Genomic DNA, 13,107 nt, shown 5'->3' on the forward strand with positions numbered 1-13,107 from the left:
CTCCTCCTCCTCCTCCTCATCATCATCATCATCATCATCATCATCATCGTCGTCGTTGTCATAAAAATCATCATCATCCATCATCATCATCATCATCACCATCGCCATCATCATCATCATCACCATCATCATCATCATCACCATCACCACCACCATCATCATCATCATCATCATCATCATCACCATCATCATCATCATCGTTTAATGTCTATTTTCCATGATGTTATGGATTGGACAGTTCGACATGAGCTGGCAAACCAGAGGGTTCTACCATGCCCACTAAATCTGCATTGATTCTATTAACAGGAACTTTGAGAGCATCCTCTGGCAATCTTGATTCTCGCGGTCATAGGATCGCGGTTTCGATTCCCAGACCGGGCGTTGTGAGCGTTTATTGAGCGAAAACACCTAAAAGCTCCACGAGGCTCCGGCAGGGGATGGTGGCGAACCTTGCTGTACTCTTTCATCACAACTTTCTCTCTCTCTCTTACTTCCTGTTTCTGTTGTGCCTGTAATTCAAAGGGTCAGCCTTGTCACACTGTGTCATGCTGAATATCCCCAAGAACTACGTTAAGGGTACACGTGTCTGTGGAGTGCTCAGCCACTTGCACGTTAATTTCACGAGCAGGCTGTTCCGTTGATCGGATCGACTGGAACCCTCGTCGTCGCAACCGACGGAGTGCCAACAACAACAACAACGAAAGTAAATATTACTGTCTTCTAAAAATTACGTCAACAGGACTTTAAAAGAAAGGTTTACTATAATTCCCTCGACACCGGTAATAGCAGTTGTGTCCCATTATTGCAACAGCTGATGATCGATTTCCAAGGAAGATGAATGTCTCAAAAGCGAAATATGTCGTTATTGGTGGAGGAATTGCTGGTGTGACTTGTGCTGAGACGGTAACACTAATACATAATTCTATGTGGGATCATTTGAAGCTTAGTGTAATTAACTTTATTAGTATCAGACAATTCGTTTTAATTTATTATCTTAGTATTGAAATATTGATGATAGAGTATATTTTACGGTAAAGGGATAAGGTCAGTGTCCTCTGGAACGACATTCCATGTCAGTTTAAACGACTGTCAACTAGCCGGCGAGGAAGTGATCGCGCTTCCTGCTAGAAATACCAGCCAAATCTATCTCAACGCTTCGCCGTCTTACATAAAAAAAAAGATGATACATCGGACAGTGTAGTCCAGGATTTACAAAAAAAGGAGATGATCAAATATCGACCGTCTTGGGTCTCAGATCAGCTCAACCAGAGGTAATTTGGGGCTAAGCATTTTGCCCGTGGTGCTAATGGTTCTGCCAGGTCACCTACCCTAAGCAGAGACGTATAATAACAAATAATTATCTTCTGCAAAGAGAATGTTTTGTAACTTTTGGTCGATTAAGATTGGAAGGATGATGACAGAATTAATGAAAGCAACTACATCAATACATCATCTTTTGCCAGATACTGTTTTTAGCCCCAGGTGGGCCCTAACTGAACATACCAAAGTCCTTTGATCATAGGTGACAACTGTCACCATCCCATCTATTTTTAGGAATGCTGTATCTTGGATTACATTATTCAATGTGTTTTATTTTTCTGTTTGAAGGCAGCAGGGTGTGATTTTTAGGTCAGACTTGACTGCTATATTTAGCAAGCTAATTAACTACACAGCTTGTATTTAGTCTATTATTTTTGGGTTCCAAATTTGTGTTCTAATTCCTCATCCAGATTGTCTTAAAAGCATTACTTTTATTCTAACCCATAGCAAACATTGAAAGTGTTTTGTACAGTCTAAACCAACCTTCAACTGCAAATTAAGAAAATTATATTTAATTATACAGTATATAATTATTACTATCCTGGTACAAAGTGTGCCAGCAAGCGCTGTCTTGGTCATAGACATAATAGAGTACCATTGACTGGATACAAAACTAATTAATTTTGCAGTTGGCAGTCGACCATCCTCCTGAACAAACCATCTTTGACTCAGAAATGTCAGAGATGAATGGCCTCAATTGGGAGAATAAAGAACTATGGACAGTTCTTTATTTTCTTTATTTTTCTTTAACATTTGTTTCCGTCATTGGATTGGGGCACAGCCTTGTAGGGGTTTGTCAAAGAAATCGATCCTGGTCCTTATTTTCAAGTTTGGTACTTATTCTAGTGGTCTGTTTTGCCAAACTGCTAAGTTACACGGATGTAAACAAACCAACACAGGTTGTCAAGCAATGGTGGCGACAAACCCACACACACATACGTACATAAATACACACATACATAATACATACACACATACATAGATACATACATACACACACATGCATGCAAGAATGCATACATATACATGCACCTTTGATAAGTTCTAGTGCACCTGAGCACTGTGCACAATAATTAAGGTGGCAAGCTGCCAGAATCGTTAGCACGCCGAGCGAGATGCTTAGCAGTATTTCATCTGTCTTTATGTTCTGAGTTCAAAATCTGCTATGGTCAACTTTGCTTTCATCCTTTCGGGCTCGATAAATGAAGTACCAGTTGCGTACTGGGGTCGATGTAATCAATTTAACTCCTTCCCCCAAATTCGATGCCTTGTGCTTCCAGTAGAAGGGATTATACACAATTTCATTATTATTATTATTATTATTATTATTACTACTATGCATTCATACGTACATACACACATACACACGCACTCATACATAAATACATAAACACATACATACATATGTATGATGAGCTTCCATTAGTTTCCATCTACTACATCCACGTCCCAAATTCGATCTCATTGTGTGGCATCTTGGACAAACTTGAACAAACATCATTTTCTTACAGCCTTGTGAGTGAATTTTGGGCTGAAGGTAACAGTACAGAATCCTGTCTGGTGGTGGATTGTATCTCGAATTCAAAATGTACAACCCAGTCATACTGTCTTGCTGATTCTGGCTGAGAATTACATTAAGAATACATGTGTCTGTGGAATACTCAGTCACCAAGAATTAATTCAAAATAATGTGAATCAATAAGCATTACTTTTGATAATAATTTGAATGCTAAAGAGTTAAAGCATGAAGTTTGCCTCATAAGAATCATAGAATGAAACACACCCTCAGACAGATCGCTACCAAAAAGGTTGAATAAGATACCTTTCATTTCTTTATGATTGTAAAGAATGATTTTGAGATGTGGCTGCTATTTCTTGTCAAATAATTTTGAGCGGTTGTTCTTCGTGAAATGAAGCTGAAATTTTTTTGTTCTCACAAAGAGCATGTATGCATCAAACTCTAAACAGTTTATGGAATTTTCTACTTTCAGCTTTCATGGTTATGTCCAGAAGAAACTATAATTCTTTTGTCTGCATCGAGTCTGGTGAAAGCTGTTACAAATTTCAATCAGGTAAATTAATATTATTAATTTCAATCAGGTAAATTAATATTATTTTTTGTCTTCAGGTAGCAGAATCATTAGCATGTCAGGCAAAATGCTTAGCGCCATTTCATCTGTCTTCATGTTCTGAGTTCAAATTCTGCCGAGTTTAACTCAGCCTGTCGTCGTTTCAGAGTCAATAAAATAAGTACCAGTTGTGCACTGGGGTTGATATAATCAACTTAACCTTGACCCCAAAATTGTGGGCCTTGTGCTAGAATTTGAAACCAATATTATATTTTGTCTTTTATTTTCTATCTTTCACTTTTTTCAGTCATTCGACTGTGGCCATGCTGGGGCACAGCCTCTAAGGGTTTTTAGTTGAACAAATTGACCTCAGCACTAATTTTATTAAAGTCTAGTACTCATTCTATCTCTTTTGTTGAACTGTTAAGTTATGAGGGATGTAAACAAACCATCACTGGTTGTGAAGTAGTGAAATTGTGGGTGTGTGACAAACACACACACACACATGGGCTTCCACACAGTTTCCATCTACCAAATTCAATCACAAGGTATTATTCAGCGATAATCCATTCAAAATTTGAAAACCTGATTTATGTTATTTCAGTTGATATTCCTGAATATCTTTTAATGAATTTAATATTCTTTTATTAAAACTGCAATAAAGGAATTCTGTAATATATTCTTTGCCATTGTCATCATATGATTGATGTTTGTATAGGAAAATTCATCAGACTCTTAGTAACATGGAATTTATGACAGCAAATATATTTTACATTTGATTCATTCTTCTAAAATGTTGCTAAATGTTTCATTTTTATTGTCATTCCTAACTGAGCCGACAAAATGTTGGTTTCACTACTTCAAAATGAGTTAAATCTTTCGTATCTTATTGTTGATGTGAAGCAGTGTTCAAAACCAAGATAGATAACTCTTGTCAGTCCAGTCCTCATAACTTTGAACAGGTACCATTCGTTAACAAACTGGTTTTCAAAATTAACAGGCTCCAACCCCACCACCAACCCCATCACAACAACAAACACCTTCAAAAAATACCAGTGACGTTTTTTTTTAGCTCTTTCCCCTTTATTAATGAAATAACAACCAGAGCCGGCCTTCTATAATTCTTCTTATTTTGCTTCTGTGTTGGACAACTTTAAAAATTTGGAAGTCCAGCTTAGTGGCATTTCTTCCAACTCTTTACATTCTGAGTTCAAATGCTGCCAAGGCCAACTTTGTCTTTCATTCTTTGTGATAGTAGAATTGAAAAAAGTGGCCAAAGTTGTCAGGAGTAGCATTGGTGAATTTCAGGAAACATGGAATTTTTGAAGAATTCAGTGTTCTGATCATTAGCATAGCTGGGAGGGGGGGGGGCAGTAGGGGCGGTCCGCCAGGTGGCACTTTTGGGTCTGCTGTAGGCAATATGTGTTTTTTGTGGGGTCCAGAGACTGTAAACAGAAGGGGTGCCCCAGGTGGCACACACTCTACCTACACTAGTGGTTCTGACAGTAGCCAACTAATGTAGACCGCTTATTCCATGTTTTGACAAAAGTGAATATGAAAATAAAAAAATGTTTCCAGAAGTTAATAATACCATTTTGTTTATCGTTTCAGATTTCAAAGACTCTAGAAGTCTTTGATGTGGAAGAAAAATCTTTTGCTGAAATCGAAACGGTCAATAAGAACATTGTGATATTACACAAAGAAGTCGTATCTTTGGATTCAGTGGAACAGGTACAGTTTCATAACAACATCCAGCTTAACATGTTATAAATGTATTTTTCAAAATATATTTTCATATTTTCAAATTCCCACTGGATCCTGGTAATTAAATGATGCTTTTCATGTTGCAACTGAGAACAGGACCAGTCCTAGGTTTGCTGGTGCCGTCGAAATTGCTGGCCTTGTGCGAAAATTTGAAATTATCATTTTTATTTATATTTCAAAAAATTACAGTTTTGAAATATTTTTGCATGGATTAAAATGTTGACAATGTATAAAAGTATATGTGTATATGTGCTTTTGTGTGTGTGCGTGCACATACATGCGTGCATGTGTTATTTTGGTAAGCAAGTTATTAAGTATTAAATATAAACTTAGATGCATAGGAATTATTTGGAAGTTCATATTGAACCACTTGATTTCAGATCATTTAAACAAAATATTCATATAAATACCCTTTTTTTCATATTTATTTAGAACATTAAAACCGCTGATGGAAGTGAGATTTCATATGAGAAACTGTGTATTTGTACAGGTGGTAAACCAAAGGTGAGTCACCATTTCACTTTTATGTTGCCAGTGTTTGGGTTAGTGAAGGTTGTGTCGCAGCAGAGAAGAGACCACGCCTGAGTGATTCATGTTTTGTCAATGTGATTGGGTTGATGGATACCTGGAGACAAGTATGTTACCTGCTTGCTGACAAATGAATGTGTGCATGTAAAAAATGCGACACATAAAAAGCACCATTCAAGTGTTAGGCTTCACAGATGCAATGTGGTTGATGCTGGTGCCATGCAACTGGCACCCATGTTGGTGGCATGTAAAAGCACCCATTACATTCTCGGAGTGGTTGACGTTAGGAAGGACATCCAGTCATAGAAACCATGCCAAATCAGACTGGAGTTTGGTGCAGCGCCGTCCAACCCATGCCAACATGAACAACGGGTATTAAATGATGAATGTTGAGAAGATAAGTCAAGCTAAGTGAATCGTGGTTGTTGCTAATGATGGTGATATGTGAAAGGCACCGGTGCCAGTCCCACATAAAAGGTTCTCATGCCAGTGACATGTGAAAGACACCCAGTACGCTTTGTAAAGTGGTTGGCATTAGGAAGGGCATCCAGCTGTAAAAGCCGAACCAAAACAGATGGCTGGAGCCTGGCACAGCTCTCTGGCTTACCATTCTCAGTCAAACCGTCTAACCCATGCCAGCATGGCAAATATATATACGACGATGATGATGATGAGGAGGAGGAATGTCGAATGGTGTTTAGGCATCATCAGAATGTTGAAATTTGGTACAGTTAGTGTTGAGTAGAGGCTGGATGTAGTCAGAGTGCTGAGTGGAGTTTACTTGTAGCCAATATTGAGTGTAGTCAAGAGTATTGAGTCAAGTTTTCTTGTAATTAACAGATTTAAAAATTCTATTCGAGTTATTTGTTTGGCCCCCAATTTTACCACCCTTGCCTCATATGTAGGAGCAACCCTACTTCGTGATCTTTGTGACTAAATTAATATTCATTTTTCTGTATCTGTTTTCTGTAGGTAATTGTAGACAGTCCTTATGTTCTTGGAATCAGAGATACTGAAAGTGTTCAAGTGAGTAAAATAAAAATAAGTTTTAATCAAAGCCCGTCATATATATGTGTATATATATATGTGTGTGTCTGTGTTTGTCCCCCCAACATCGCTTGACAACCGATGCTGGTGTGTTTACGTCCCCATAACTTAGTGGTTTGACAAAAGAGACCGATAGAATAAGTACTAGGCTTACAAAGAATAAGTCCTGGGGTCGATTTGCTCGACTAAAGGCGGTGCTCCAGCATGGCCACAATCAAATGACTGAAACAAGTAAAAGAGTAAAAGAGAATGTTCAATCATAAAAATATAATAAGAGTCTTTAGACATCATATGGCTATGAAGGTACCCCTCACTCCGAGTTGGTGGGGGACTCTAATAGCCATAGGAATCAAAGAGGTCCATAGATAAAAAATGGACCTACTCGAGAGATACACACACACACACACACAGACAAATAAAAATAAAAAAAGAAACACAAAATAAGCTCTGTAAATACAAGTCTCTTGTATTGAGTGTCTTTCTCATTCCATCTGACCATTTTTTTTGTTTTTTGTTTCATTTCAGACTTTTCAAGAAAAACTTTCTTCAGCTAGGAGGGTCATAATTATTGGAAATGGTGGAATAGCTACAGAAATGGTGTAAGTAATTATGGAATTCCTTATTCCTTTTCATTCTTTTGGAGTCAATAAAATAAGTACCAGTTGTAACCAACTTACCCCCTCCCCCCAAAATGCTGACCTTGCACCAAACTTTGAAACCATTATTAATATTATAATTACTTTAACCATTTCTGGTATAAGCTCTTATGCACTTTTTACTCCAAGACCTTCAGGTGCCATGTGAAATGGAACCAGTTCTGAGCAGTTCATTCTGAACATGGTTTTTTGTTTAGAATGACCTTTCCTGGAAGGGTAACCATTTATAGCCGTACTCCATTTGTACTTGGCTCTTAGCTCAAAGCTGGGACAATGGTTGAGTGATGCCAGGGTATGTTCAGAGACTGGTGGGCTGTATGCATTCTACCTTGGGCCTACTACTGCTCGGATATGCACTAAATTTTAGCCTGGGAGCCACAAGGTTCACAGTTAACACATGTGACCTTTAGATGGCACTGCAGGAGTCTTCATGCTAGAGACCTTAAACAACAGTGCAAAGCCCTAAAAATGGAGAAAGCTGCTATTGAAAACCCTATTCTTTTAGTAGCAAGTCTGTATACAAACCATGCTACAAACAGTGGGGCAAATCCCTACTGCAGGGGACAACATGAAAATGAAATCCCAAAGAAGGGAAGGTTAAATACGACTACGGAGTGTATTCTAATACTTTGCCCTGCAAAAATTATTGGGGAATTGCAAGATGTCTGGAGGCCTGAAACGGTTAGAGATGCCATTGGAGGGCTTATCTGAAGGTAACTTAAATAATGGTTTCTGATTTAGGTACAAAGCCAGCAATTTTGAGGGGAGCGCTTAGTTGAAACCATTGACCCCAGTACTTCACTGGTACTTTGTTTTATTGAGCCCTCAAGGGACAAAAGACAAAGTTCATCTTGATGGTATTTGAACTCTTTTCCTATTGCTCAAACAATTCTACCAGCTCACCTCTTTGAAAGTGACCTAAGTAATATAAACAAATACTACAAATAATAATAATAATAATAATAATAATAATAATAATAATGATAATAACAACAATACATATTTGCAATTAATGTCATTTATTTTCCCTTTTGGTTTGGAATCAAATATCTTCTTCCACCTCTTTATTAGACTTATTAATCTGTGTGATTCTCTATTGATTTTTTTTAGATATGAGATTGAAGGGTGTTCAGTGATTTGGGCAATCAAAGACAAATCAATCAGCAGCACTTTTGTGGATGCTGGCGCAGGAGAATTCTTCTTGAAGAAACTAAACAAGAAAAAAGAACAAAAGAAACCAATTTTAAAGAGAATGAAATACAACATCAGTGGTGAATATGCAAATTTATTTTTTATTTCTTCTATATTTTACACATTTTTTTATATATTGGTTATTTGTTTTTGGATGCTAATTAATTTTATCCTTTGTTTTGTTTATTTTTATCACTAGCTTTGTTTTTGTTTTTGGCATAATTGGGTCGTTAAGAAGTTTGATTCCACTGTGATGATAACGACGATTATGGTGAAAATATTAGTCGAGGACAGCTGCATAAAGAAGTGCTGAGCTCTAATTGGGGAGGGTACCTGTGGAAGGGGTAGATCCAGGAAGACATGGGATGAAGTGGTGAGAAAGGATCTTCAGATGTTGGGTCTCACTGAAGAAATGACAAGAGACCAGGAGATGGTCCCTTTCCTGTAGTTGATAAGACACATCAAGCTAAGTAAAATTGCTGTCTTCCACACATGCAGACTTGTCCTTTCAGGTGCCAGTGCCACTTAAAATGCACCTGTGCCAGTGCCACTTAAAAACTCACCTGTGCTGGTGCCGCATAAATGCACCCTTGCTGGTGGCATGTAAAAAGCACCCAGCACACACTCTTAAGTGGTTGGCATTAGGAAAGACATCCAGCCATAGAAACCATGCTGCAACAGACGGTTGGGATCTGGACAGCTCCCTACTAGCCAGCTCCATGTCAAACCATCCAACCCATGCCAGCAAGAAGAGCAGACGTTAAACGATGATGATGATGATTTGGTGGTCGTCATTGTCATCATCATGACAGTGGCAGCAACAACTGGTTTATTTTGCTCTGTATTTAATATGTTCTCATCTTATTAACTGTTGATTTCATGCATATGTAATCTTCTAGTAATTAATCTGTGTTTCATTGTTGTTGTTTTTAAAATAATATTTAAGAAATAATGTTCCTAATGATTCTCATTAATGAAGTGCTCACTTGTGCTGTTTGTTTTCAGCTGCAGACAAAGCTTCAAAGTCTGTTTTGGGTGGAGCCTTAGGACCAGACTGGTCAAGCAATTTAGTCATGTCAGGAGTCCAAGCAGTAAGTTGGATTGTAATCATGATAATAATTCTTTTTTTGGTGTATATATATATATATATATATATATATATATACATAAGTGGAGGTTGAAAAGTTCCTGGTTTTAGGTAAAAGAAAATACTGGAGGATCAGTTAATTATGATGTTATTCAACATATTCCCCTATCAGATTCACACACCATTTTATTTAAGCTGTGTAAAAGAACCCAGAAGGTTGGACCTCCAACCAGGCCTTTTGCAATATTCTTAATCCTTTCGTTACCAAACCCGACTGAAACTGCCTCTGGTTCTGTAGTACAAATGTCTTGTTTTCATAAGTTTTGAATTAAAATCTTCCACCAAACCTTAGTCACAATTTATGTTCCTAACACTAGCGTAATAATAACTAAGTTATTTTACTAAATTCTTTGTTATATTTAAAAATTAATTCAAAGAAACACAGAGCATCTCAAAATAAATACAGTAACGAAAGGGTTAAAGTCAGGAACTTTTCGGCACCCCTTTGTACATTCGATAGAGTAATCTGAATGCCAAAGGGTTAATGTTTAGAAATCCTTATTTTGTGATGCGTCCTGAATGTTTTTCATTGGATTGGTTCCCTTTACAGATCTCCCACAATGTCCATGTAGAATTTCAAGTGGAAGTGGAAAAAATTTTATCTTCTGATGAATTCAAAGAATCTGGAAAACAAGAGACTTGCTCTTCTTTTGAAGATAAAGACAATGTGACAACAAGTATGGAAAGTTTATACCTTGTGCTTACTTATAAACACACACACATACAAATATTTCTTTCCATGATGCTCTCTGATATCTTCTCATCTCTCAATCATTCCTCTCACTCTATCACCCGTCACTCTGTTCCCTCCTCTAATTATCTCACTCCAGCACTGTATCTTTTCCATTCCTCCTCACCCCCCTCTCACTCTCATCATTGTTTCCCTCTCCCCCCTTACTCTTCCTCCATCCCCAACCCGCTCTCACCTCTGTTCGAGATATTTCCTTGAAGGAATGGAGACATCATAGACCACTGATGACTCTTTGGGTCTTGTGGGACACAAGGCAACCTCTCTGCTGGCGCCATGATGAAATGCAGTCCTTTATGTTCTTCAAAATAGTTGATGTTGGGAAGGGCGTCCAGCCATAGAAACCACAATAAGGAAGGTTTTGAGTGAGATGTGGCCCTCTGGTTTCGTAGGCGAGCAGCAACCCTGAATAAAAACTAATTCAGATCATAACTCATCTAACCCATACCAGCATGGAAAGCTGACATAAAAATGATGATGATGATGATATATCCATATATCATCATCATCATCATCACGACCAGCTTTGTATTCAAGTACCATGTTCTTCACCTTGTTTTGCACTTATTTGCACTTGTATATATCTCACTACCTGGAATCACTTCCTTTGACATCCAAGTTCACTTTTTAACACCGTCCCTCTCCACTCATACTTCACATTGATTGTCCTTCTATGCTAACAGTTACCTCTCCCTCTCTCTTGAAACACTTCGCTTTCAACTCACCCCCTATTTTATGATAATTTATTTGTTAATTTTCAGCTGATTGGCCAATCTATGCGCTTCTAACAAATGGTAAAGTCTATGGCTGTGATTTTGTAGTGAGTGCTACAGGTGTGGTGCCAAACACAGAACTTCTTCTTCAGGGAAATTCTGTAAGTATTTTGTATAATATATTAATATATTAATACTCGTTTATATGTGTGTGTGTGGACACATATATATATATATATATATACATGAATATTTGTTCTTATGTCAGTTTTTCCATGCGAGCATGGGTTAGGTGAATATATTAATTGAAGCATTGTTTAACCTGTTTGTTAAGTAAGGGATCTCAAGTTTAACTCAGATTCTGAGCCTGACTCAAACCTTTCCTTCTGTTTTAGTTTGACCGTAGTGAAGATGGTGGAATTAAAGTCAATTCAAAGATGCTGACTTCAGTACCAAATGTTTTTGCTGCTGGAGATGTCTGTACTCCTTCTTGGAAACTTGCTGAACATTGGTTCCAGGTAAGTGAGAAAACGAATTGATATCTTCTGTATTGTAATTTCATGCTGCCATTGGTGTGGACTTGTTCAGCTTCAGTCGAATAAATACTTTCTTCTACATATCTTAAGTACTGAGCATGGTCATTGCCAGTGCCGCTGGACTGGCCCCCATACAGGTAGCACATAAAAACACCTTTTGAGCATGGTCATTGCCAGAACCACCTCACTGGCCCTCATGCTGGTGGCATGTAAAAGCACCCACTACACTCTTGGAGTGGTTGGTGTTAGGAAGGGCATCCAGCTGTAGAAACTTTGCCAGATCAGATTGGAGCCTGGTGTAGCCTTCTCTTGTATATATATATGTATATATACATGTATCTTTTTTTTATTAGATGCGTCTTTGGACTCAAGCAAGGCAGATGGGGGCTTATGCTGCTAAATGCATGGTTGCCAGTGAAAACCAGGAAGATATAGAAATGGATTTTTGTTTTGAGTTGTTCTCACACGTCACTAAATTTTTCAATTCCAAGGTAAATATACTTCTTCTTCTTCTTGGAAATCTTTGTTAATGCTCACATTCTTTAATTCTTCAAAACTTTTTTTTGCTGCACTAAAATTATGGTCTTTCCATTCCCGTTTACTCCAGGTTATCCTGCTTGGCAAATTCAATGCCCAAGGACTTGGTAACAATTATGAACTTCTTCTAAGAGTAACAGAAGGTAGGTACCATAAGTGGCAGATCTGTTTGCCAGGTGTCTCTTACAGTCGAGGCTTAGATGTTTCACGTTCCCATTCGTTGGACAGTTTTGTTTAGATTCTAAACAAAACTCTCTGACGAATGGGAACGTGAAACTCTGAGTAACAGTTTTTGTGATATTTTTGCTTCTTTTTAATAAAGCATATTACTCTACCTCTGGTATTCGAGTACTATTTTTTCCACCTTGTTTCACATTTATGTGCTCACTCTGCTATATATATATATAAACATAAACAATATATTGACAATATTTTTTTTAATTTGCAGATGAGGAATATCTGAAAGTTGTGTTAAGTGACAACAGAATGCAAGGAGCAGTCCTCATTGGAGAGACCGATATGGAGGAAACGTTTGAAAATCTCATTCTTAACCAAATGGATCTCACCTGTTTTAAGGAAAATCTTTTAGAACCTGGAATTGACGTGGATGACTTTTTTGATTAAAGCTTTATTATTTTTATTATTATTATTTTTATTATTATTTTTATTATTATTTTTATTATTATTTTTATTATTATTTTTATTATTATTATTTTTATTATTATTTTTATTATTATTTTTATTATTATTATTTTTATTATTATTATTATTATTATTTTTATTATTATTATTTTTATTATTATTTTTATTATTATTTTTATTATTATTTTTATTATTATTTTTATTATTAT

The 13,107-nt window shown here is 37.0% G+C and overlaps 1 protein-coding gene across 3 annotated transcripts; it reads left to right on the top strand.

Annotated features, from left to right (window-relative positions):
* Positions 1-748: 748 nt before the first annotated feature.
* On the top strand, positions 749-12,905 carry LOC106869433 (pyridine nucleotide-disulfide oxidoreductase domain-containing protein 1). 3 transcript variants are annotated; one of them, XM_014915177.2, is made up of 14 exons: positions 749-948; positions 3,312-3,392; positions 5,001-5,120; positions 5,586-5,657; positions 6,654-6,707; positions 7,254-7,327; positions 8,495-8,655; positions 9,581-9,666; positions 10,273-10,399; positions 11,232-11,344; positions 11,579-11,701; positions 12,073-12,210; positions 12,327-12,399; positions 12,705-12,905. In XM_014915177.2, exons 1-14 carry the CDS (start codon positions 835-837, stop codon positions 12,878-12,880), a joined length of 1,512 nt encoding a protein of 503 aa, XP_014770663.1. In that variant the 5' UTR covers positions 749-834; the 3' UTR covers positions 12,881-12,905. The 3 variants fall into 3 exon arrangements, with proteins under 3 accessions (XP_014770663.1, XP_014770664.1, XP_052830721.1); XM_014915178.2 differs by having other exon boundaries at positions 761-903; XM_052974761.1 differs by lacking the exon at positions 749-948 and adding an exon at positions 2,652-3,128.
* Positions 12,906-13,107: the final 202 nt, after the last annotated feature.

Source organism: Octopus bimaculoides, chromosome 19 (assembly GCF_001194135.2).
Source record: "Octopus bimaculoides isolate UCB-OBI-ISO-001 chromosome 19, ASM119413v2, whole genome shotgun sequence".
Lineage (NCBI taxonomy): Eukaryota > Metazoa > Mollusca > Cephalopoda > Octopoda > Octopodidae > Octopus > Octopus bimaculoides.